Source organism: Drosophila nasuta, chromosome X (genome assembly GCF_023558535.2).
Source record: "Drosophila nasuta strain 15112-1781.00 chromosome X, ASM2355853v1, whole genome shotgun sequence".
NCBI classification, from domain to species: Eukaryota; Metazoa; Arthropoda; class Insecta; order Diptera; family Drosophilidae; genus Drosophila; species Drosophila nasuta.
Genome location: NC_083459.1, coordinates 10,653,018 through 10,680,403, shown reverse-complemented (window position 1 = coordinate 10,680,403; position 27,386 = coordinate 10,653,018). Strand labels below are relative to the sequence as shown.

Below are 27,386 nucleotides of genomic sequence, written 5' to 3'. Positions count from 1 at the left end.
CATGAGAAATCGATATTGAAAACATTTTCGAAAAACATCGATATGCTCAAGGGTTTGACCGATGTTTCTCCACCTCTAGCGGTCACGCTGGTGCTGAAATGAACACGAAAAAATGTGCTAGTCAAAACTAAAATGTAGATAATAAATATATGTAAATGCTGAAAAATGGTACAAGCGGCGCACAGAAACCTAACTAAATGGATATTCAGTTAATTATAGTTTGGGCATTTAGGTTGCATAGTTGCTTAGACTGCAAAAAGGCATAAAACAGCATATTTCGATGCAACAAAAAATATTGTGACAGCCATTTTGTTTCCGTCATTACGTTTGTTCATCGTGCATTTTTTCATGCGTGCTGCTGCTGCTCGTCGCTTTTGTCACACACATACTCCAAACACACATACAGATACACAACACGTACACATCGAAAATCCACAACCACAACCATCGGCAGTATTTGGCTTTGCCATTGCCACCACCGCCACTGCGACTACGAACGAATGAGTGAACGAACACTGAGCGAGATAGACGCTTTCGATATATCGCACATGCACAGTGTCCGCTCTCGCGCTCTCAGTAACTTACGAAGCGTTAGTACGTCGGCTGCATTTACACTCACTTCCTAACAGCATTGGGTGTGAGCAGTATCGCTATATGGTAGTTGGTGTACGCGTGCGCTCGCCTTTGCTTGTGTTGTGCATGTGTGTGTGTGTGTATTCGCATTTTGAGTAATTTCGAAAAATTTTTGTATATTTGATGGCGACAACGACGGCTGCTTTACTCACAAGAAACGCGCGTATGTCGAAAATTGTAGCGCGTACGTATATCGGTGTGTAGAAATTGCTAAAAAATTGTGGTAAAAACTAAAAAAAATTATATAAATTATTAAACAAGTGTTAATTTAATATAACGCGCTGTGAATTTTACTCAAATTCTATGAAAATATAATGCATTTTGCGCCAAAAATGCATTTGAAAATGTGAGACTTCAATGGACATGACAATTTTTTTCATTTTACTTTTTTTTTTGGTGGTGGCAACGAACAGCGCAACCAGCCACAGCACTGTAGAAGAAGAAGAAGCAGGGCTGACTATCTGTCGCTGAGTGTGTGTGTGTGTGTGTCATAGCGTGTGTTAGTGTGTCTTTTGTGTGTGTGCGTATGCGTGCGTTTAGCAGCAGCAGCAGCAATAGGCAGTGAATATTAACAAAAAGAAGAAAAACGAAACGTAAAAAATTTTAATGAAAATACACGTACACCAACAAACAACAACAAATTTAATACCAAGCAACGAGAGAGCGCGCAAAAAGTTTCACTTGAAATATAAATATGTATGTGTTAAATATATATACATATATAAGTGTATATATACAAATATATATGTATTTATATATTTATTATTATATTACGTGTATGTACCGTGCATACGTTAATACGTTATGTAGCCGTTGCGCGTATGCATATGACTGTAAATGTATACGTGTGTGTGTCGCGCTGTTTTGCCGCCGCTGTTTTTAACTTAACGTCTCGTAGTTTATCGTAAGAGCTCGCATATCGGCTACGTTATGCCGTTACGTCGTGTGCACACTTTGTTGACGTTCTCTCTCTCGTTCGCTCGCTCTCTCTCGCCGTTCCCGTGTGAAGGCAAAATCAACAATAATATTTTTGGTGCAGAAAAGAAACAAATAAGAATGCAATTCAACTAAATAAGCATATAAAATATATATATTATTTTTTTTACAGTTGCACTTTAACAATTGTGTGAAATTTGCGTGTTGTATTTGTTAATTCAAAAATATTACAACCAAAAAGAAATCAATCAAGTCAGCGACGACGAAGTCAAAGCAAATTACAAAAGTTCCCCTATCTAAAATAACAACAAATAGCCCGCTATAAAAGGAAATCGCAACCATCAAACAACAAAAACAAATTTTGGATACGCTCATAACAACAAAAGCAAGAACAACAATAACAATAATCAAATGTAAGTGATGTCGCCTCCAAAATGAATGCAACTCAACTAACAGCATGTCGCACGTGGCGCATGCCCCACTCAACGAAGTATCGCGCGTTCTCCGCCCTCTTATTCTATCTTCTCTTGAAACAACAAGGAAAACAAGTGCTAATTTATCGATCGATCGAGTTTTCTAATGCTGAAAACTGTTGCTATTTAATTATTTTGTTTTATATTCGCGGACACAGTGTCGCCTTTGATATTTGCAGCATATTTGTTGCACGCGCGCCCTTAACTACTAGCAACCCTTTGGGTCAGAAGAGAAGTAAAGAATTGTATAGCAGCTGCGTTACGTTCTTTTTCTACTTCTTCGTTACCCTTCGATATAAGATTGTCAATTCTAATTAATAGCAGAATCAAGAATTGTTTTGTTTACTTTGAATTTTTGTCTGCATATTCGAATATTTATAGAATAGAAGTTGAAGTGTTAAGTGTCGATTTTTTACGCTATTTAGAATGCAACTCAATTCGATAGGTTTGATGTCATATCTTATTTATCGGAAGAGGGAATGCAAAATCTAAGCACAACCAAAAAGTGTAAACAAAAATGTGGCCGGCTTTTTGCGTCGTGTACGATTAATGTGCTAATTTTGCCGGTTCTTCATCTCATGACGTCTTTCTGTCTGTGTCAGTGTGTGTGCGTGTGTGTAAGTTTGTATGTGTGACAATTGCATTTGGCGCGCAAAATTAAATATCTTTAGGTGTGATATATTTTAGACGGTTTCTGTTTTTTGTTTCGTGTATCTGATAAATTCAATTTGCTTTGTGTGGGTTTTGATTTCTAATTAGAAGGGAGCAAAGTGGGTGAGTTTTGGGGAGGTGATGTGGAATTTCATTGATGCTTTTGCTGCTTGCTGTCAACGTCGACTGCAGATGCTGCAGTTGGCTATAAACCGGCTTTAAATTCGTGCCACTATTAGCACGATTTATTAACCTAGAGGCGCAGCGGCAGCGCAGCATTCCACGCTCTTCTCTTGGATTCAATTCGACACTTCGACTCGACTCGTGACGTAGTCGGTACATACTTGCAGATACAGCGAACACCACCACCATAACAGCAACAACAACAGTAACAGTTGCTGCTTTTGCCGCCTGGCTTTTTCACTTTCGAACTCTAGAATCGAAAAAAGAGACACTCAAACCAACAAAGTTCTCTCGCTTTGCGGCTCTCTCTGGTATTTGTGTATGTGTGTGTGTCTCGTGCCGCTGCCGTGCCGCCATATTTGCATTTGGAATACGTATTACGTAGCGCACTGTGTTGTCTCGCTCTAACTCAAGCTAGATGCCCTAAGTGCTCAGTCACGACATTCTGTCTGTGTGCGTGCGTGTGGATCACTTGTATTTTATTTATTTAAATAAATGCTTTTTTGCGCGTAGTTCAAGTGCATGAAGGCGCAAAAAATAATAATTAATGAATGTGTTGTGTGTGTTGTTTGTGCGCTTCTTGAGTTTGAATGAAATTCTTGTACGTCGTCTGCGCGTATTTTTAGCGCACATTTATTTTGCTTTTGCAGCAAGTGACGATGCGAGAACAGAACACAACACACTATGGTTGACCTTTTGTTGATAAACTAACTCATGGCATCGTCGCTCTGTGTGTGTGTGTGCAGACAAATCATTCTTGCCATCGTCTGTACTTGATAAATCGAATAAACGTTTTTATATTACTCCAGCGAAATTAATTACATGTTAGTATTTCTCTTTTTTGCCGCTTCTCTTTTTCACCACAACCCCCGCCCGTTGCCCATTTGCGGCGCCCACAGAGTCGAATGCATGCCATTGCTAGCGGCCGCTTCTTCTTCCCTAATTCGACGTCATCGTGTTTGCCTTGAATTCATATTCACACGCGAATGTATGGCGCGGTCCGTTACATACACAAATGCAAACACGAAGTGCGACGAACACTTGCGCGCCTCGGCCATCGGGTCTCGGCTCGGCTCTCTGCCGAAACACACGAACAAGCTCACGTTCGTGTTGCTGGATGTTGTGTTGTTGCGTTCTACGTAAAATTTTTGTTGAAAACTCAAAGTCGTCTACTGTACTACATAATTACAACAGCGCAGCGCGGACATCAGCACGTTTGCTGTTCGTGATGGCTGTGTGTGTATGCGCGCGTGTATGTGAGTGTGTTTGTGTGTGTATGAGTTGTCAGTAAATGTTTTGTTTTGTTGTGAGAATGAATGAGATAGTGCAAATGAGAGATGAAGATAGAGAGCGAGAGACGATAGAGAGAGCACAAATCGTCGTCTGCTCTGTGGCTACTGCATTTGACTTGCGTTGGCGTTTTTTTTTTTTTTATTTATTTACTTATTTTTTTGTGTTTCTTAACAAAACACAAATAATTGCGCGTTATAAAAATATGCATTGTATGACTCTAAGTGTGCGTTGTGTTGTTATTATTACTATGTTCTTCCGTTTTTCATTTCGCGTCACTGAATTTTTTTAAGCGGTCGGCAACAAACCGTAACCGCAAGTTACAGTCGGGCAAATACAGATCAAAAGCAAAGTAGCAATCATGTTAACAGTGGTTTAAGTTGCAAATTTTACGCAATTAATTTATGCATTTGAAATTTTTTTTGTTTATGTATATTTTTTCGAAGTTGTTTTTCGAAGGTGAAAGCCCAAAAAAATGTGAGAAATGCCGGCCGGCAATAAACGAATTAAATGCACGATGTATTTGCCATTAAATAATACTTACGCGTTTTGCGAATTACATTGTTTACCATTTGTATGGAATTTATATAAAGCAGAAGTTGCTTGGCTAAAACCACTGTGCGGGCAAATAGTAGAAGTATATGTCTGTGAGTGCAAGAATTACGCGTGTGTGGGTTTAGCGGCCATCGATGTTTCAGGGAGAATTCCCCTTGCTCATTAGTTACCCATCCTTCCCCAGTTAATAATTGTGAGGGTGTTAAAACTCAAATTACGTATGCCTTTTTTGTTTTCTTGCGCTTACGTTTGTATATATGTATGTTTGAAGCTGTAAAGTGCAACAACAACAAACAAAGAGATTTTATTATGCATGAATCATGTTGCTACTGCTGATGAAACGGAACATAACCAAGTTAAGTTGGCGGCGTGGTGAATTTCTCCCATCATCACCAATACACAGACCCAGGCGTGCCATTCAGCGCCTTACAGCTGTGTGTGTGCACACAGACATATACGTGTAGCTACATTGATGAATGTTCCTAGCGCATTTTTTCACTCATTGCAATTTGTTAAATTTATTGGAAAAGTGTTGGATGTCGAATATCGCAAATTAATTTGCTAAATATTTTTGTAGTTGCTGCTAGAACGTTCTGCTTTTAGTCAGTTGCTTGGTTGCTTTGCTAAAATGAATTTTATTTCAATGCGCCTGCTGCTGCCGAACACCATTTGAAAGCCAGACATGTGTGAGAACGGGACAGCTCTATGCACGGCTTGTATCTTTTTTTTTGCTTGTGTAAGTGTGCCGCGCTCTCGCTCTCATTTTCGAATTTCGAAAGTTGTCTCGCCGCTCTTTTCGAACTGTGCTGTTTGTGCGCTGTTGCCGTCCGTAAGTGCCAAAACGGCGGCAAAGTAACTACACACAAACACACACACATTGAGATAAACACACTCTCGCAGTGATACGAAAAACCAAAAAAGAAAAATAAAGGCCAAGCCAAAGCGTAATACAAAAAAAAAGTTGAAGAAGAAGCAACAGCAGCTGCAACAGCAGCAGCAGCGTGTGTAAATGAAAAATTGTCATAGAAATACGGCAGAAGCAAATCAAAAATTGCAGTGTGTTGTTTTGTTGTTGCCACTTAGTTCGCTTTTGCATTTTGCATGTACAACGAAACGCGGGAAGAAGACGCGAGAATCGAAAAACAGTGTGCGAGCGTGCGTGTCTATGTGTGTGTTTGTATTTTGTTTATTTTAACTGCACATTGTAGCTGGCATTTTGTTGTTTATGTAACGAAATAACAAAATTTAATTTCGCGCTCCTCTGTCCAACAAATGCAACAACATCTAACTGTGTGTATGTATGTGTGTTTGTGAACGAACAATTATTTTAACTATTGAAAAAAAAAAGTGGGAAAAGCCGAAGCCGCTGCTATTGCATTCGGATTTTTGTTTGTCGTCGCTCGATTTATTCGATTCGATTTTGGCCGGCCGGTATTTAAATAAATAAAAGAGAACACAAGTTGTGTTTACATTGTCTCAAAAACAGTATATAGAAACTATTCTTCAGTGCAATTTGCAACAGTTTAATATAATGCCAACTCTCTTTTAATTTTTGTTACAGTTTCGCTGCATTTGCTAAGTGATCCGACCAATTACAACAACAACAACAATAACAAAGTAATTAAAAAGAAAACTAACAGCTGGAGGTGCAACTAGAAGAAGAAGTAACAGCATCAGCTCGTCGCAGTTCCAAAGCTGGCCCATAAAATGCCAACTAGCAATTAAAACCAACTGACCATCTGGAGGAGCAGCGCCACGACACCGGCAAGTGGTGGTAAGTAAATAAGCTAGATTCGAAAACTTGAGAAACTAAAGTATATGCAATACATTTTTCTCTCTCTCACTCTCTGTTCACAGTTGACAAGAATTTGCTGAGCATGCAACGGACACAAAACCAAACAGCAGCCGTTGACGAAGCAGCAGCAAGATTGGAGTACGTCTGCACCACCAGCAGGAGCAGGAGCAGCAGCAGTTGCAACAGCAATAAACGAACCAGCAATCAAAGGAGCAGCAGCAATCAGAGGAGCAGCAATTGCTGCAGCAGGAGCTGCAGGAATAGCAGCAGCATCACAGTCAGAGCAGCACATCATTGGCTCCTCTGAGCGGGTGTACGAAAACAGGACGCTAGACCAGGACGAGACGGCCCCGGGCGTGTGTGCGTTGTGTGTGTGTACGTCGGCCGTCTCAGTCAATTCGAGGAGCAGCAAAAACTTGAACTTTAGCTTGAAGTGGTGGATTAGTTGATGATCTTACCTATATCAAACTGATAACTGCAGCAGAAGAGCAGCAAACTTGCAACTCCAACGTCAACGTCAACACCCAACACCAACAAAACATCCCCACTACAATAATTATCAATACTAAATTTGTAATTAACAAGGATAAGCGCAACTACAACAATGTCATCCAACGAACCACCGCCACGTTATGAGCCCGTTGTGGAGCCCATCAATGGCATCGTACAGCCACCGGTTGTGCCGCCTCAGGAGCGACCCGGACGCAATACAAATCAATTGCAATACATCATGAAAACGGTGATGAAAGTGATATGGAAGCATCACTTCTCGTGGCCCTTTCAACAGCCTGTCGACGCCAAGAAACTCAACCTGCCCGACTATCACAAGATCATCAAGCAGCCAATGGACATGGGCACGATCAAGAAGCGTCTGGAGAACAACTACTATTGGACGGCCAAGGAGGCCATACACGATTTCAATACGATGTTCACCAACTGCTATGTGTACAATAAGCCTGGCGAGGATGTCGTTGTGATGGCCCAAACATTGGAGAAGGTATTTCTGCAGAAGATTGAATTGATGCCCAAGGAGGAGCTCGAACTGGAGCCGGTGACGGCCAAGGGTGGCAAGAAGAAGGCGCGTGCACCGCCCGCCCCAAAGGTGGCAAGCAGCAGTGGTGGCAGCAGCAGCGGTGTTGGCGGTGTCGCCGCCGCCGCCGCATCGACCACATCGGCGGTGGCCACAACATCGACAGCGAGCAGCACACCATCGGCGCCGGGTGGCAAATCCTCAGCACAATCCTCCACACAGTTGCCTACGATGGGCGGCGGCGGCCTATCACAATCAGCGGCGACAGCGGTGGCAACACCCACATCGGCGGTAGCAGCCGCCGCCGCCGCCGCTGCAGCCGCGGCCGCAGCAGCAGCAGCCTCACGACCCGTATCCGCAATTGGCGGCATGGTTTCATCGACGGCCGGTGGCATGGCACCGAGCATACCACCGATCAGCACAATGCCACCGCACACGGTGCCGGGCAGCACGAATACAACGACCACAGCAATGGCGGCGACGGGTGGCGGCGGCGGTGCAACGAATGCGGCGCTCAATGCCATGGCCAGCCTCTTAAATCCTGCGCAGAGCGGCGGTGCCGGCTATGGAGCTGGTGGCGCCCAACAACAGACATCGTTGAACAGCAGCTCGCTGCTGGTCGATGGCAACGCTGCAGCCGCAGCGGTTGCTGCCCAAGCGGCAGCTGCTGCCGCCGCCGCAGCACTTGCAGCGGGCTCTGCGGGCGGCGGTGGCGGAGCCGGTGGCGTTACAATACCAACGTCAGCCGTGACAGCGGCCAACGCGGTGCAGGCGTATGTGAATAGCACCGGCGGCGTCGGCGTTGGTGTCGTCGATGCCGTGATACCGCCACAGCAGCCGGCCAAGATGAAGAAGGGCGTGAAACGGAAGGCGGACACCACAACGCCGACAGCGAACGCGTTTGAATCGCCCTATGCCCAAATGGACTCAAAGGCGGCCAAAATTGCGACGCGGCGGGAATCGAATCGTCAGGTAATTGGCAAGAAGGTAAGAGGCAATTGTCAGACGTTTCTTTGCGTGTGTCCTCAGTTGAGACGCGTTTACTATTCAGTGTGTATTGTATTGTATTCAGTTGTGTGTGTGTGTGTGTGTGTTTCGAAATCTACTTGCTAAAATGTGTATTTGATATCTGTAGAACCAAAAGGGTTCATTCATGCCAAGAATACTATACATAGCATACAGAAGGCAGATAACTCTCGCTTTCTATTCTCTGTCCGAGGTACAAATATGTGCGTAATTCTCTAACGAAAATGTTGTCTGAAACAAACATATTCCCAAACCCGAAACCTTTTATTTTAATTAAAGTAAAGATGCATTTTGTAGTTCGTGATTAGCACTTTAATTAGAAGAATGATTGTCGAATTATTTTTCTGTTTAGAGATGATTGCAAACCAAAAAAATAAACGATTTTGTATAATTTTATCGTAAAATAGAAAATAGTATAGTGCTAATCCGGCGCTATAAAAATAACCTTCACTTGTGGTTACATTCCTTCAGAGAATTACCCATATATAAATTCCAGTACATTAGTTTAGTAATGTACTATAAAGCCTTGTTTTTTTATTATAAACTTCCGTTTTATTTGAAATATTGTATTCGAGCATTAAAGGGTCTCTCAGTCGAATGTTATGAAGTTAGTTTTTGAACATGGGACTTAAATTTCTCGTTTCTGCTAGCTGTGCACTTTTGAGTTCTTTATTTACAACTAAAGATTTGTTTTTTAAACACTTCCGTTTTATTTGATATTCAGTATCTGATCATAAAAAGGTCTTGTGCAGTCAAATGTTACAAATTACTTTTTTGCATATAGGACTTTGGTTTCTCGTTCCTGCTAACTATGCACTCCTGGGTTCTTTATTTACACCAACACACTAAATACACCAGCACACTAAATACACATACACACACACACCTTACACAGATCACAACAACAACAACAGCAATATTAATCAAATCATGTATTGAACGCTGCCTTTGCCTTTTACACTTTTACACTTTATTTTTTATTTTATTTTTGAGATCATGAAATTGCAATCTGCAGATGAATGAAAATGTATTTGAAGTCTAGGTTCAAGCTATGAATAGTTTCTTTGGAGGAAGAAATAATAACACGACTTTTTCCAAATTGACATTCCAAGATATTCGAGAGTGTTGCTATTAAAAATTCTATAAACAATTCTATCAACACTTTTAAAACTGCAAACATATATATAATTGAATTGCGTCTAACCCATTTGCGCTTTGCTTTTTTCTTTTCTTTTTTTTTTGTGTGTTTCTTTCCGTTCCATTCGTTAACGTTTTACGTTCGAACATCGTGCGCTGCTGCATCACCGTCATCATCCTCCTCGGTCATCGTCTTCATCTTCATCATCAACAACAACGATATCCACCTCCACCTCGAACAACAACAACCTGCCTGAAACTGAATTTGGGCCGAAAATTCTGAATATCAGGATCTTACATTCCAGGGCTCGGGCTATCCAATGTCGCCAATGGGCGTCGCTGGCGTGGCTGGTCTTGGGGCCGGCGGTGCCGTGGGCGGTGTGGCTGGTGCCAAGTCCAAGGAGAAGCTGTCGGACGCACTCAAGTCATGCAACGAGATACTCAAGGAGCTGTTCTCGAAGAAACACTCCGGCTACGCTTGGCCCTTCTACAAGCCGGTGGACGCGGAGCTGTTGGGACTGCACGACTATCACGACATCATCAAGAAACCGATGGATCTTGGGACGGTGAAGCGTAAAATGGACAATCGTGAATACAAGAGCGCGCCGGAATTTGCATCCGATGTGCGATTGATATTCACCAACTGCTACAAATATAATCCGCCAGATCATGATGTCGTTGCGATGGGTCGCAAGCTGCAGGATGTGTTCGAGATGCGGTATGCCAACATACCCGATGAGGCGGTGGCAAATGCCTCGCATCATCATCATCATGGCTACACGAGCACCACGAAGCACGATGCCAGCGATTCGTCCAGCGAGGACTCGAGCGACACGGAAAACGAATCGAATTCCGATGAGGAGCGCAATGCGAAGCTGAAAATGCTCGAATCGAAGCTGCTGGGACTGCAGGAGGAGATACGCAAACTGGTCGAGGAGGCGTCCGCCAAAAAGAAGGCCAAAAAGAAACTCAAGGGGAAAAAGAAGAGCATGGGCTCAACGGGCGCCAGCGGTGTCGGCGGCGCCGGCGGTCCTGGCAGTGGCAATCATTCGCATGCCCAAAGTGCTGGCAATGCGGGCGCCCACGGTGGCGTCTCGATGCCGGGCAATGTGGCGGCGCTCAATGCCAGCGGCGCTGCAAATGCGGCCAATTTGTCCGCCCTGCTCAGCGGGTCGCTGGTGGGCGCCGGCGCTGGAGGCGTGCCCGCCGGTGTGGGCGGCGCCTCGGGACTGCATCATCCGCACGATCTGGCCCTGGCCATACAGTTGTCAGGCGGCGCACCAGGCGGTGGACCTGGTGGCTACGGCGCTGGCAGCGTCAATGCAGCTGGCGGCGTCTCTGCGGGCGGTGGCAAGGCGGCGGCAAATGCATTGGCCGCCCTGGCGGCTGGAGCAGCGGCTGGTGCTGGCGGCGGTACTGGAGGCGGCGGCAGCAGTGGCAGTAAAGGTGCTAAGCTAAAGGGTCAGCGTGGCGCAAAGGGCAGCGCCGGTGTCTCGGCTGGCGGAGCGCCAGGCGGCGCATCTGCTGGTGCAGGCGCCGCTGTGGGTGCGGGCAGCGGTGCGTCCGGTGGCGGTGGTGGCGGCGGCGGCGGCGGTGCCAATGCGAAACGCGGCAAGAGCAGCAGCAGTGCCGGCGCTGGAGCTGGCGGCGGAGGCGGCGGTGCTGGTGGAGCTGGTGGCGCTGGCGGCGGAGCCGGTGCGCGCGGCAGCAGCAAAAAGAAGCCCAGCCAGGTGATGAACTTCGATTCGGAGGAGGAGGACACCGCCAAGCCCATGTCGTACGATGAGAAGCGACAGCTCTCGCTCGACATTAATAAGCTGCCAGGTAAGAGTGATGAAATATATATATTTGTTTTGTGTTCATTCATACTTCAACTTGTTATCTATCTAAAACAGGTGACAAACTGGGACGTGTGGTGCACATAATTCAGAATCGGGAGCCATCGCTGCGCGACTCAAATCCGGATGAGATTGAGATCGATTTCGAGACACTAAAGCCGTCGACGCTGCGCGAGCTTGAAAGCTATGTGGCGTCGTGTTTGCGCAAAAAAACACGTAAGCCATATTGTAAGTTTGTAACTAAACCGAGACCACAAACAACAACAACAACAACTACAACAACAAGAACAATTAGATGCAATGCTCCTCATTGCGCTCAATTATTATCTCAATCAAAACGAATACGTTTTCTTTTTTTTTCTCTCTCTTGCATATTTAATGCAACAACAAACAACATTTTGTTGCGTTGCGTTAGCGCGTTTTGCTGTTTTGCATTTTACAATTTTTTTGTAGTTTATCGCAAAGCAACAAACAAACAAAAAAAAAAAAATCAAGAAAGCCAAACTCAAAAAGAGATTATTTTACAAACGATTTTTCCAAATTTTCATAATTGACATTATATCTATGCAAATTTACTTTAGTGGTCATGTTTAGTTAGCTAAACTCTCATAAACCAAAAACAAAACAAAAAAAAACCAAAATCAAAAGAAGAAAAATATCTTAATTTTCTCTGTATACATGTTTATTTCTCGTTAAATCTTTTTTGTCTGCGTCTATCTATCATTCTTCCATTAGTTAAACAAATCGAAATCAAAAATGGAATGTTGTAAAAATAAGTAGACTAGTAAACATTAATAATAATGCATGCATCCTCACATAATATAATGATAATGACGGATTGATGAATCAAGATAAATACCTAGATTGTGAATGTTTGAATTTATCAAATGTTGACTCGAGCATGCTGTATTTCGATAGCGATTGCGATTGTGATTGTGATTCTGATTCTCTTTCAACTAATTCTATCTTCTTGTTGGAATTTCCATTGGATGAGCTCATTTATCCCTCATTATCTCGCCCTTATCCTGCGTCTATCTATATAGTAAATTGTATCTATTTGGCTTCTATATATATATATAGTATATATATATATATATAAATTTGTGTGTATATACGGCTGTCTCAACTCACTAACAGCTATGCGAAAATGGTTGTAAAATGGATGGCAAACAAGTCTAAATTTGTGAACGCTTCTGATTACAGATAAAAAGCCTTCCGGTAAATCAAAGGATGAGCAAATGGCGGAGAAGAAACAGGAGCTGGAAAAGCGATTGCAAGATGTCACCGGCCAATTGGGCGCTAGCAAGAAAACAGCCAAGAAAGGTAAGTGACGAATTCAGTACCCACCAACTGTACCCGTTCTCTGTTTCCTGTTCTAACGTCTCCTTTTGTCGTCCCGCAGATGAAACGACATCGAGCAAAGTTGAAGCTGTGCAGCCAGCAAATCCTGTGTCATCTAGTTCAAGTTCCAGCGATTCATCGTCCTCGAGTTCGAGTGATAGCAGTTCGAGTGACTCGAGCGATAGTGAAGCAGGTTAGGACGCCGTTTTGTTTGTTTGTTTGTTTGTTTTTTTTTTTCTAAATGCCCCTCCCCTCAACAAAACAAAAACCTATATATACATATATATATATACATATATATACATCTATATGCGAAACGAAAGTTTTACGATTTGAAGAGAACAACAAATGAAAAGATGGAAAGGAAATCAAACAAACCAGAACATAGACACACACACAACACACACACACACACATAGACGCACCTACACATACATACACACACACACATGCATGCACACATTATCGTATATGTACTACATATATGAGTGTGCTTAAGAGTTGAAAGAAGAACAACAGCAACAACAACTACAACTACATTTATTCTATATAAATCCATTTTTTTTTTATTACTTATGATTATTATTATTATGTCTATGATTATGATAATTTAAATTTTAACTAATTACAACCATAAGTTGAAAAAGTAGTCGAAAGTCGAGAGAGAAATCATCATCAGTTAACTCCCAAAGTTCTTTTGTGTAAGCCAAGCTCGCTAAAAACAGTACGAAGTCAAACGGAAACAGTGGAATGGCAAAAGCCACTCACACACACACACACACACAACCACACACACAAATAATTGAACAGAGAATCTAGCATATAGAGGGAAGAAGAAAAGAGAGAAATGTGTATAGTCCGTAATGAATAAGATAACAAGATGTTGCAAAATGTTTTTATAAGTAGAGTATCCGAGTAATGAGAATACAGTGAAAACTCCCTTAGAGCGGACACTTCTCTGGGACTAAGATAAATCGCAGCAGAAAATCGAAATGAAACCCCTTCCTTGGCCGGACACAAATTTCTTGCAATCATACCGTGATAAACAAATTTTGGAGTTAAACATGTGAATCAATAAATAACCTAGAAAAATATATTTTAGATATATAGCCGCAATATTGGCGATGCCAAAGAAGATAATTTTGTGTAATATTGCAGAAATTCATTTTTTCTGATAGTAAATACATTATAATTATTTTTTTGTCGATTATTTATTTGCAATTCTATTTACAACAATAATTATATAAATATCAAACAAATTGAACATAGTCGTTTTTAACCGGTCACTCGCCTTGGGCGGACGATAGTTGTCCTCAACACTGAATGTCCGTCTAAGAGAGTTTTCACTGTGTATTCATATTTATACATACAAATATATATATTATGATTATAAATATCTAGGAGTTTAATTAGTGAGAAGCGAACGAATTGAACAGAGTTAAAAGTATATAGTAATTTTTGGTTTAATCCATTTTTTCTGTAGGATATACATCCATATATATATATCTGATGTATAGTTCATATTTGCATATGTATATAGATCTAAATATATATATTTATATATATATATGTTTATTTTAGTTGATAAATTTTGTCACTAAGGTCTAGATCAAAACAGGATGAAAATTTACAAATTTTGGGCGCGTGTAAGTTGTGAATGGAATAGACAGAGAGGGAAAGATAGAGAGAGAGAGCTATACACATAGAGAACCTTAGAGCGAGATAGAAAGTCAGCGATAGAAAGAGAGAGAGAGAGAGAGAGAGCGTTAGTAAGTGAGCCATGCGCTAGATGCCGCTTTAGTGCAGTGTTGTTATGTTGTTTTTTTTTACATGATTATTACGATTAATTTTAACTCACACACGACACGACACACATACATATACATACTAGACATATACTTTACACAATTTTACTTTTTGATTTTCGTGTGTGAACGACTCGAGACACATGAGCATGTATGTGTGTGTGTGCGTGTGTGCGTCGTCCCCACTCCCCCACCATAATCGCATTAGAGTGAAAGTCCTAAAATCCTAAAAGTTCAATTCGAAATTAAAATTGGAAATTTTGTGCCATTTTCTGAGAAATCTGACAAAATCAACAAATTTTTTTTTTATATATCTATTATATATACATTATTTAAACGTTCACTCTTTTTAATAATGCCCAGAACTAAGTTCAAGACAAAGTGCAATATGCGTTTACTTAAATAAAACTATACAAAATTCTTTACTATCTATGAAATTTGGGTAAAACGCTTAATAAAAGGCTTATTGTTTCCATTGTTTTGTTTCTGTTTAAAGAAAAAAGGTCCGCAAATCTCAATGCAAACTGCAAATCATGGAATATTCTTGAAAACAAAAAGATCATAGTTAAATTGCATTGACAGCATTTGAATTTGTCAAACAAATTGTTGCTATAATGCTGACGATTAGTGAAAATCAACAACAACTTTCAAGATTATCTCGGAAAAATGGCACACAGAAAAAAATGTTCTTCAACCTTTCCCGAATTGGAGTTTCATAATTCATTTTTAACTAGCTAAATTTATGAATGTCACACACACACACATACAGACAGATTCCGATACAGAAATATACACACACACACAAACATACGCTCACACAACAACTGGAAATATGATATATTATTGAGATATATATGTATATGTATATATATATTTCTCTATACATATATAAATACTATTTAGGTCTAGTTATACGTATATATATACCTTATTATATATGTATATGCATATAGATATTATATTTAAGCATTTTCTAGGTATTAAACGAATTGTATTTTTAATGAAAAACAAAACAAAAACAAATGAAAAACTTGTTTATATATACATGTAGATGCATATATATATTTACATACATATATCTATATACATTCATATATGTATGTATCCATATATTATGTATGCAACTTTACTACAATATGTACGATATACATTCAAATATATACGAATATATGTATATTTGGATGTCTGCGTACATATTTGTATGTCTGCAACAACAACAACACAGTTATAACAAAAAAGTTAACCAACTTCAACAACAAAGAACAAGAACAACAACATCAACCAACAAGTTTTACGTACTATCTTAAAGAATAGAAAAAAGAAGAAAATTCATGAAAAATAAAATAGAAGCTTACGAATCGGAAGCTCTAATAACTTTTAAGTCTTTTGAAAAACCAAAAAAAAAACAAAAACGAAAAAAAACCATTATTATTACCAATATTATTATATGATTATTATGAGAATATGCTGAAAAAAATCGTGAAGCAATTGTGTATTGGGGGCAGCCAATCTGAAAAAGCAAGTAATGAACCACAACCACTCCACCAACCAACCAACCAACCAACCAACCAACCAACCAACCAATCAATCAATCAATCAGTCAATCAAGCAACCAACTAAGTAATCAATCAATCTAAGCAAAACAAACCAAATAAGGTATTTATACTATATGTATAACAAAAAAGGAATTTAAAAAACAAAAAAAATTACATAAAATATCAAGCAACTTAAGAGAGAACCACACAGAGACTATAGAATGCATGAATGATCATTCAACATATGAATATGTACAGAATATATACGAATATATACAGATTATATATCTATATATATTTGTATATGTGTGCATATATGATAGACAAAGCGTCTTACCATTCATCCAGTAGTGCATAGAGTTCTACGAACAACTACACACAACTACAACACACGCACACCACCCGCAATCATATAATCAATCATTTAATAGATCAAACTCGAATCATCGTCTATCTATATATCTATCTATTCTATTTGTTGTGCAATTTTTGAAAGTTCCCCCTAAATGTGTATGCATTGTATGCTCCTGTTATCAGACAGATTAATAATATGCTTTGCTCTTCTCAGTGAACAGTCAACAGTCAACCATCAATCATACTTCAATCAAACCTACTCAGAATAATACTAATGTGGCATTAATTTATTTACCTTCATCTGCTATCATTTGTGCTGAGTATTATCCGTTAGACGTCATACCATATCGACATATGTTTATATTTTATAATTTCCAAACATTTATTTAATTGTTATTGTTGTGCGTGATCATTCAACTACTCAATATAATATAATATTTTGCATTAGAACACTGTTTCTTTTTCTTTTACCAACCAAATATTTTACATCACAATAATTAATGCAAGTCCGTTTCGTAGTTGTCGCCTTCCAATTCGATTATTCTCATTCACTGGGTTCGTTCATAGCGGTCAGCTTTTGACACACATACACACGCACACACACACAGATGCATAGCCACAAATCGAACACATTTCGTAGCATACTTTTTTGGGCATACACATTTCACTCGTATTCGAAATACTCTCCATGCTCATCGCATTTGCATTCCATTCGCATACGGACAGAAGAAGAATGGTAGGGAGATATTGAAGTGAAAGCAGCATATATATTGTACATATATTCAAAAATATATATATTCTATATACTATATATATTTCATGATTAGGATATATGATGTATATCTCATAACTTTTAAAAGTAAACAACCCCAAAATAAATAATAGAAATTAAACTAAATCAAAAAAAAAAAACACCAATGAAATGCAACAAATCACACTCAATTCCAAATGTGCATTAAAATAAATAGAAATAAATGATGAAACAAGCAATACGACCATATAAGAAAACCAAAACAAAAAAGCAAAAAACAAAAAAAGTAAATAATTGAAATTGAATTTGATATTTAAAAAATACACTTGCAGACAATGTGTAAAAATAAGAAAGTATGATTATGAAAACACTCACAAAAAAAAAAAAACAAAAACTAAAAAAAACCACAAAAGCAACATCCAACAACCAGAAAATATTACAAAAATAGCGAATACGTAAATTACTATTTAATGAATTGTAAGAACAACAACAAAAATGACGACGGTAACAGCATCGTAAACATTTCAATGAAACAGCAGGATGGGATGGGAATGAGGGAATTGGGGGAGTGAGAGGGATGGTGTTATCAAGTAGTAGCAAGCGAAAGAGTTAACATTTAGAAATTCATTTTGAACACAAAACACATACACGCCCACCCATCACACAAGATTTAAAGTCGAGTATGGGTTCTCAAACGTGCTATTGTTTGTTTTTGTTTGTTACACACAACAATTATAACAAAAACCACTGTGAGCTTATTTTTGTTGAAATTATTAACACAAAAACTGCGCACTGCTTCCTTCTGTTGCTGCTTTGCTTTTGGCGTGGACTGCTTTTAAGCAGTGTATCAGTATCCGAGGAGGGAATATTGCAGAATGAAACGGAACGGAACGGAATGAAATGTGTTTTGGTTTTTTTTTGCCTTTTTCGCTGATGTCATCTCGTTTTTTTTTATGATTTATTCGTAATTAATTTTCTTTTTTAGTGAACTGTTGTTCAAATTTTGATCAAACACTTCCAAAACAAAGACAACAAAGTGAAATAGACCTGATGAAGACTTCCAATGTCGTTTAGTGAACTAGCGCGAAATACGTAATACACACAACACACACACACACACATACACCGTTTACACACACATAACTACAAGAAGAAGAACAAGTAACTGTTACTACGTGTAGAGATTAATGGAAACTAGGAGATCAAGATCGTTAGGCAGTTCAAAAGTGGCTTATAGGGATGCAATTATCAACCTATGTCTATGTATCTATGTATATATATATATATATATAAAACAATAATATTTATAAAACTACAACAAGAACAAGCGATGAACAACTACAACAACATGAAAAGAAACAACACCAACTACAACTACGTCATTACGTAACGAGATGTGTCAACTCTTCTTATGCGGAACCACAACACCAATCTTACAAAAAAAAAACAACGAAAAGAAAAAGCAATTCAAAAAAAAAAAAAAAATAATAATTGAAAATAATTGACAGACCCTTACATACAGACTGCAACAAATTGAAAACAAAAGCAAATATTGTCAGACACACATACATATATAGGGAGAGAAGAAACTAAAACAGAGAGAGAGAGAGAGACAGACACAGAGAGAGGAGAGTTCTAGACCACACATGCATTGAGTTTGTTTTTTGGCTCTTTGCATGCCCACATCTAACACATCTATGTACATATATGCATATGTGTACGATCAGAGAGAAAGAAGGAGAGAGGGAGAGGTATAATGAAAACGAATAATTAAATGTATTTCGAAAGCATTTTATTATTTATTTTTCGGCTGTCGGCTTTCCCCTTTACACATTGTTTGCACGTTTTTTCAAAAAAAAAAAAAAGATAAAATAAACTAAATAAAAAAATGAAAACTGAGAAAAAAAAATGGAAAAATGGAAAAGAAAAATATAGAAATGATTAAAAAGTAAACAAACAAATTGCATTAAATAAATTTAAATATATAAAATTTTTTAATATTAAATTAAATAAACAGCAAAAAGAAAAGAAACGAAAACGAAAACAAAACAACAGCAACAATAATAATATAAATACAAATACAAATACAAATAAAAACAGCAACAACAAACACCATGTTTCAACATTAATTTTAAACACAACAAAACAGCAATAAAAACAAAACCAAAAAACAAGAAACAAAAGAAAAATCAACGTTAAACAAAATAAAGAAAACAAAAAATTGCAAACTCTTTTTTGGAGCGTGTGCTTTGTATTTAGCTGATAGAAGACACAAACACATTCACACACACACATACACATACACACATAAAAATACACGCACACACACTTACACGCATATTTATAACAACAACAGTCTTATGCTCTTAAGTGTTTTTCTATTTGTTTTTTGATTTTTGTTAAATTTCTTTTCTTTTTTTTTGTAATTCTATTTGCTTTTGCTGTTTGTTATTTATTTTGATGAAAGGCAACAAAAAAAAAAAAAGAAGAAAAAAAAAACGAACGAAAAAATGCGCAAACAATTTAATTTTGAATTGATTTTATTCGCATCGCAGTATGCCAGAGAGCCAGAGAGCCAAGAGCCCAGAAAAGCCTTAACACCCTATTAGTTCCCCTGCCAATAATTGTTTTCTATTTACCCTACCCCCTCCCTCCACTATTTAAGTCACTTTTGTTTAAAACTAGTTGAAAAGAAGACTTAACATCAACAACAACAACAACAACAACAAAACAGCAACAAAACATTATATTTAAAAACCAAAAAAAAACTGAAAGAGAGAAAGAGGAAAACCAAAACAACAACTTACACATACATGTAAACACGCTCAAAGTCTTGTAAAAATAAAAAAAAAACTTAAAAAAAGTTATTAAAAAAAAAATAAACGCATTTTTGGTTTCATCAAAAAAGATAAAGACGGTTTACAACTGGAGCTGCTTTTGTAATGCTCCTCAAAACACACACACACACTCACACAGACGACACACACACACACATAAATACTTATGAGAATGGATACAAAGCCAAATTATAAAAATAAATATAAAATAAAATAAAATCGAGTAAAATAAAAATAGTAAAAATCTTAGCTAAAGGCGACGTAAGGCATGAAAATTATTAGACGAAGTTGAAGAGGAAGAAGAAGATGAAGGCAGGAAACTTACTAAGCAAAACGCACAAATGCAAATACAGCAGACACACACACACATACAGACAGGCAGACAGACACACACACACACACACACACACACACACAGATATAGCGTAAAATGATGATAAGAAAGCATTACACCAACATATACAGACACAGACATACACACACACACACACACGCATCAAACTTATATCTAAAAATATTTATAGTAAAAATAATATTTAATATTAAACGGCAGCTGCTAAGAAACAAAAAAAAAAACAAATAAGTTAATGAATGAGAAAAAAACAAGAAAAATGCTGCGCAACAACAACAAAGGCAATGCATTCAACAACAACAACAACAACCACAAAGAAACGTTTATTAAAAAGAAACAAAAAAAATCCAAAAACAACTGCGTGTTTCTTCATTCCAAATTATTTTGTTTCTGCTATTTCTTTTGGTGTGGCTTTTTTGCTTTTACAGAAGAAACTCTTAAAAAAATACCGAAATATATAAACTATACATAAAGAAAAATAACCCCATAAAAAAACAAAAACATGAAAAAAGATCACAACGAATATTTTATATATATATCAATTACAACAATTATTATATTATATGTTACTGAGATGTATTTTGGAAAACGAAAGGTTGGTTGGTCACCTCCCCCCTAGCTCCTCCCTCGCTCGAATTCCCCACCAAAAAAGGGAATTTCGTCGCGCCATTTTTCTTACATTTCCAGCTAGAGAGGGAAATTAAGGGAAATAGGGAGGGTAAGAATGGGAGAGAAAGAAAGAGAGAGAGAGGGAGAAAGAGTGAGTAACGGTAATCACACATTCGCAACTACCGCTGTCCGCCCGTACCACAATTGCTTCACATTGGTTTCAGCGATCCACAATTGTCATAAGAGGTATTTCTTGAACCAAGAACACGTTCTTAAATTCTTTTTCTTTATATTCTACCATAAGTGCACCCATCCATCCATTCATCCACCCATCCATTCATTCATTTATTCATCCAACTTTCTCGAAATCAATTATTTGAAAAATTAACTAACCCATTTCAATTACAATCATCCATTCGTTTCGTCAATTATTATTAATCCATACCTCACATTATTTTCTCTTTTTCATTTTGCACCTCTTAACATTTTTAAAATTCTTGATTTTTGCTTAACACCTCTATAAATATGTATATGTTGTATTTTGCACATCATTTACTTATTGCTTATTGTAATTTCATAAAATTTCAGGCGAGGATATTGAACGGCCACCGCGCAAGAAAAAATCACGTGATTCAAATGGAAGCAATGTAAGTTAGCTCTAAACTATTAACAAATTTCGAAATTCCCTTCAAAACAAATACAATGCACACAACACTACAATAATACTCTTCTCTACAAGAGGGGAAACACTGATCGATCATAGAGTAAAGTATCCTTCTGATTTTCGACCCTTCACTTTTCAAGTCTTAAGGGTCTATTAAATAGTTTTGAAAATATTTCATGATAACTTAACAAACCCGTAAATTAAGTCGATTCATACGTTTTAGCCAAATTTTATGTCGATATTAAGAAATGAAAAATAGCGATAATACGACCAGATGTCCAATAGAAGTTAAAGGAGGGTCTATTTAAGTCAAATCTTGACTGTAACTTTCTTCTTTCTTTAACGTAAAGAATGCTTCAATATAGGGAGATACAATAGTATTCTAAATCGAAATGAAGAAATTTTGAAGAATACTTCGATTTTGTTTTTAATAGTAGGTTGTTACGACTAAAACATTCATCTAACCAAAACTGTGTGCGTCCCCCCCTCTGTCTGTATTATTAATATCATTTTTTTTGCTCCTATTAATTTAAATTTAATTTAAAATTTGTCTCGCCTCATGTGTGTTTCTGTGTACTATCCCATCGACTGGTAACTGGTAACTGGCAACACTCACAGGTAAATAATAATCCCAGCTTGGTCAGCAATTTGCTCAGTCTGTCCGTTACTGGCGGCAACTCGAGATTGGAACTGGATCGGGTGGAACAGATGATGTCGGCCGTGCACAGTCGAGTGTCGGCCAATACGCCCACATCACAAATGAGTGAGTACAACAAGCGAAATGGCATGCCGAAGATTGAATACTCTAGCAGAAACGATAAGGCTTAATGGTACATTTTACGAAATGTTGTTAAATTTAAAAACAATAAGAAGAAGGCATATTCGTGTGAATATAAATACAATTGATTAAAATGATAGAAATATTGCAACACAGTTGCAATAAAATTGCATAGAAAAAGGCAAAGAATGAGTTAATCTGTTTCTTTAAATAATTTTATTTGTTTAATAGACGAATGGCCATGAATTTGCCAAATTTAGGCACACAAAGGTTTCTGAAAACGGTCACACTAAAATGGGTGCAACTTGCGAAATATATAGGAATGCGAAATATCATTTATTTAGTTCATCTGAGAACAGGGCTTTAGATCCACAGCCTTAACGCTTTTGTTCACAGCAGTTTTGAGTACAAATTCATTATAAATATTATATGTATCATCATAAAAGACTAGCCATTTTTGAATTAATAATAAATGCAACTAAAATACTGCCTCAACTTGCATGAAAATTAAACTTTGAATAAAAGTGTTTGAACTACTTCCGTTGCCCAAAAGCAACCTATCTATCATCAATTAGACAGCTAAGGAATATTCTGTTTCATTTTAAGTTATTTTCGTAATGCTAGGAAATGCCGTAGCACAGTTTTCAAAGTTGCTTTCCGTAGGTTATTTAGGATATATACAACAAAATGAATTTGTAAGCAATAAAATGTTTAATTTGATTCTGTTGATATTAGAAATGTCTAGCTAGTTAGCTAAAGTCCCAGACAAAAGCTGAGTTTATTAAGAGTGTTCTCTGCTAGAGTATATATAAATCGGATGCGATCATCTCAGATTGTGACTAACTCTGTATATCACTTTGTGTTTCTCTTTCCTCTCCAATCTTCCGCTAAATGTGTCGCGTGTGTAACTTGTTTAGACTTACTGGACAATGTGAATCCAATGGCTGCGGCAGCCATGCTGAATAACAACAACAAGACAGCGCCGGCTGGCAGCTATGGCAGTGGCAACATGTTGCATGCCCAGCAGCAGCAGCAGCAGCAACAACAGCAGCAACAGCAGCAGCAGGTGCATCATAAGAATGGCCACGCAACTGGAGCTGCTGGCGTTAACGAGCTGCTTGCTGGCGGTGGCAAGGCGTTGGCCGGTGGCGCAGGAGCAGCGGCGGCAGCTGCAGCTGGAGGTTTGCCTCCGCATGCTTATGGTGGCTCAGCAGCAGCAGCTGCAGCGGCAGCGTCGTCGGGAAGCATTGGTGGCATACGGATTGCCAGCAATCTGCACAAGCAGCCCGAGATGAGTGACCATCATGCGGCGTTAAGCGCCGCCTTGGCCTCAACCGGTGCCACCGCCAACAATAACAACAGCACCAACACAAACAACAACAACAACAGCAACAGTAACAATAACAACAGCAACAGCAACACTGGCACACACAGCAACACAACAGCAGCTGGAGCAGCAGCAGCGGGAACACTTGGCACCGGCGATGCATTGTCAAGCGATTCGCTGGCCGCGGGCCTCAAGCAAATACCGCAATTCGATGATCCTGTGGAGGAGTCGCTCGCCTCCATGGAGAGCAGCGCCTTCTCCACGGGCAAATCTTCGCTGGAGGATAACTTTTTAATGTCCCACCATTCGCATTTAATGCATCAGCAGCAGCAGCAGCAACAGACGGGTAACCAGCAGCAACAGCAACAGTTTGGTCTGCAACAGCAACAGCAGCCGCATCAACAACAGCAGCAACAGCAACAACAGCAGCAGCAGCACATTGATTATATGACAGAGTTGCTGACGAAGGGAGCTGAGAATATGGCTGGAATGAATGGTAATCATCTGCTGAATAATACCATCTTTAATCTGGATATTGCGACAGCCACAGCTTATCAAAAGCAGCAGCAACATGGCCAGCAGCATGGCCATCAGTCACAGCAGCAGCAGCAGCAACAACAGCAACAGGCGCACAACAATGGCTACAATGTGCCAGATTTTAGTGGTATGCCAGGCTTTGATAATCTCACAATGTCAGCGACGCTACTCGATCAGCTCATGATGAGCAATGTGACGAGCAACAAGCACAAGGATAACGATCACCAGCAACAGCAGCAGCAACAACAACAGCAGCAACAGCAGCAGCAGTTGCAGCATCAACAGCATCTGCAACAGCAGCAGCAGCACTTGCAGCAGCAACAACAGCATCACCAGCTGCAGCAACAGCAGCAGCAACAACAGTTGGCGCAGCAACAGCAACAGTTGGTGCAGCAGCTACAGGGCAGTCAAGCGGCCAACAAAATGCTAATCATACCGAAACCCATCGAATCCATGATGCCCAGTCCGCCCGACAAGCAGCAGTTGCAACAACAACATCAGCAACAACAGCAGCAGCAGCAACAGCATCAGAAGGTGTTGCCGCCACAGCAATCACCCTCGGATCTAAAGATGCATGCGGCTGGCAACGCTGGCTTCGCGCAAGGCTTTAAGATGGCCGCCGAGCCGAATCTGAAGAACGCCAGCTCATGGTCGTCGCTGGCATCGGCGAGTTCGCCGCAGAATACGGCGACAACGTCGAGCAAGGCGAAACCGGCAATGGACTCATTCCAACAGTTCCGAAACAAGGCGAAAGAACGCGATCGCCTCAAGTTGCTGGAGGCGGCCGAGAAGGAGAAAAAGCATCAAAAGGAGGCGGCCGAAAAGGAGCAGCAACGCAAGCATCACAAGTCCTCCTCCTCATCGTCATCATCATCGTCCTCGGCAGCGGCCACAGCAGCCGCAGCGGCAGCAGCAGCAGCAGCTGCAGCCGCAGTTACCACACAATCGGCCGCAGTGGCTGCAGCAGCGGCAGCGGCTGCCACAGCGGGCAGCGGTGTTGCCTCCAGTCACAACAGCAACAATGCTGGCGGCGGCGCTGGCGGCAGCGGCGTTGGCAATGCCTCGTCACAGTCGACGGCACAGCAGCAGAGCAGCAGCGGCGATCGGGAGCGCGGCGGCGGCGGCAGCAGCGCAACGGATGCGTCGCGCATTGGCAGCGGCAGCGGTGGCAACAACAGCAGCAACTCCATCAACAGCAACGGACCCGGCAGTGCGGGCAGCGGCAGCGGCGGCACTCTGGGTGGCGCCAACAGCGGCGGCAGCCTCAGCAGCAGCGCCCTCATCAATGTCAGCAGCAACAGCAACAGCGGCGTTGGCAGCGGCGCTGCCAGCAGCAACAGCAACAGCAGCCTCGGCGGCGGCGGTGGCGGTGGCAGTGGCCTCATCACCGGCTCCAATAGCCAAGGTGGCAATAGCGGTGGCGGTGGCAGCGGCATTGGCCTTGGGGCTGCCACAATGGGCGGCACGGCTCCCGGCAACGGGCATCAGGCGACCAGCAATGCCCAGGCGCAACATGCAGCCGCCGTGGCAGCAGTTGCCGCTGCACAGGCCACAGCTGCCGCAACAGCAGCGGCGCTCGCTGCTTCGCCGCTGGGCACCATGGAAAGCGGACGGTAAGAAAAACAACGAACATCACATTATGCAAGCTATTAGAAACACGTTTACGTTTGTTGTCAATAATTATTGAGCAACAATCTGAACAAACGTAAACGTCTTTCTAATCTGTTGTATATCAATTATATATAACTTTATAATGTAACGTTTTGCATTTGGTGTCATCAGGAAAAGCGTGCATGATTCACAACCGCAAATATCGCGGCTGGAGGACATCAAAGCATCGCCCGGTCAGGGACAGAATTCGCCAGCGCAGCAATCGCCGCAGGATCGCGCGGCTGCTAAGCGTGCGGAGCAGCGTAAAGCCGAGCAGGAGCGTCGTCGACGCGAGGCGGTAAATAACAATATGCACAACAATATGCTATCAACTGAGCTCGTTTTCATATCCAAAATTCCTTTCAGCTGGCTGGCCAAATTGACATGAATATGCAGAGTGATCTAATGGCCGCCTTCGAGGAGACGCTGTAGGCAACGGCCGTGACGGCTGTGTCGTCCTCTACCAACAACAACAACAACAATAGCAACAACAACAGCAACAACAACTACAATCATAACAGCAGCAAGAACAGCAAATCCAAATCGAACAGCGGCAGCGGCAGCTCAGTCGCCAAATCACATTCGTCGAATTCGCATAAGCGTCGATCGCATGGAAAAGAACATCATCAACATCATCGCAAGGGAAAGTGACAGCAGGAGTCAACAACTTATGAGTAAGAGAATATGAGTATCAAGAAGGACAACAGCCTGATCAAAAGGCAGAGCTGGCACTTCAACAACAACAACAACATCAGCAACATCAGCAACAACAACTACAACAGCAATACATATTTACACGTTAGATGCGCAAATACATTAACGTTGATAACGTCAACGACAACGACAACAACAGTTGTTAGGCATAAGCAATGGTCTAAGCGTAATTATTCGTTACACGTTACGCGATACATACATAGATATTTATTTAAATACGTACTACAATTAGCGAGTATAAACACTAGCAACAACAACAACAAAACAAACATCATGTATGTTTCGCATATGTATTATGCGTATCTATAGAAAAACGCGCGCACACGACATCATGAGGAAACACATAAAGCAAACAGTAGACACAACAAATAGCAACAAAATGTAACACAATCAGAGCAATAATTATGAAGATGAAGTAGACGACGACGATTTCGTGTCTTCAGCAGAGAAACAGAAAGAGAAAAAGAACGAGTAGCGGAAAACAAATCCTAACAAAGAAGGCATATTTCCTTTGGTTACACTAAACAACAAAAAAAAAACACAAACAAAAATAAAACAAAAAAAGGAAAAAACCAAGTAGTTTTT

At 40.2% G+C, this 27,386-nt stretch overlaps 1 protein-coding gene across 11 annotated transcripts; it reads left to right on the top strand.

The window, feature by feature from the left end:
* Window positions 1-76: 76 nt before the first annotated feature.
* Window positions 77-27,072, top strand: LOC132797063 (homeotic protein female sterile). Of its 11 annotated transcripts, none has more exons than XM_060808504.1 (13): window positions 77-168; window positions 1,742-1,982; window positions 6,283-6,495; window positions 6,579-8,533; window positions 10,000-11,533; window positions 11,605-11,775; window positions 12,751-12,870; window positions 12,950-13,081; window positions 21,720-21,778; window positions 22,414-22,558; window positions 23,491-26,050; window positions 26,220-26,385; window positions 26,454-27,072. In XM_060808504.1, the coding sequence occupies exons 4-13, from the start codon at window positions 7,121-7,123 to the stop codon at window positions 26,517-26,519; spliced, it is 6,366 nt and encodes a 2,121-aa protein (XP_060664487.1). In that variant the 5' UTR covers window positions 77-168; window positions 1,742-1,982; window positions 6,283-6,495; window positions 6,579-7,120; the 3' UTR covers window positions 26,520-27,072. The 11 variants fall into 11 exon arrangements, with proteins under 11 accessions (XP_060664487.1, XP_060664488.1, XP_060664494.1 ...); XM_060808505.1 differs by lacking the exon at window positions 77-168 and adding an exon at window positions 759-829; XM_060808511.1 differs by lacking the exon at window positions 77-168 and adding an exon at window positions 763-856 and having other exon boundaries at window positions 10,015-11,533; window positions 11,605-11,763.
* Window positions 27,073-27,386: the final 314 nt, after the last annotated feature.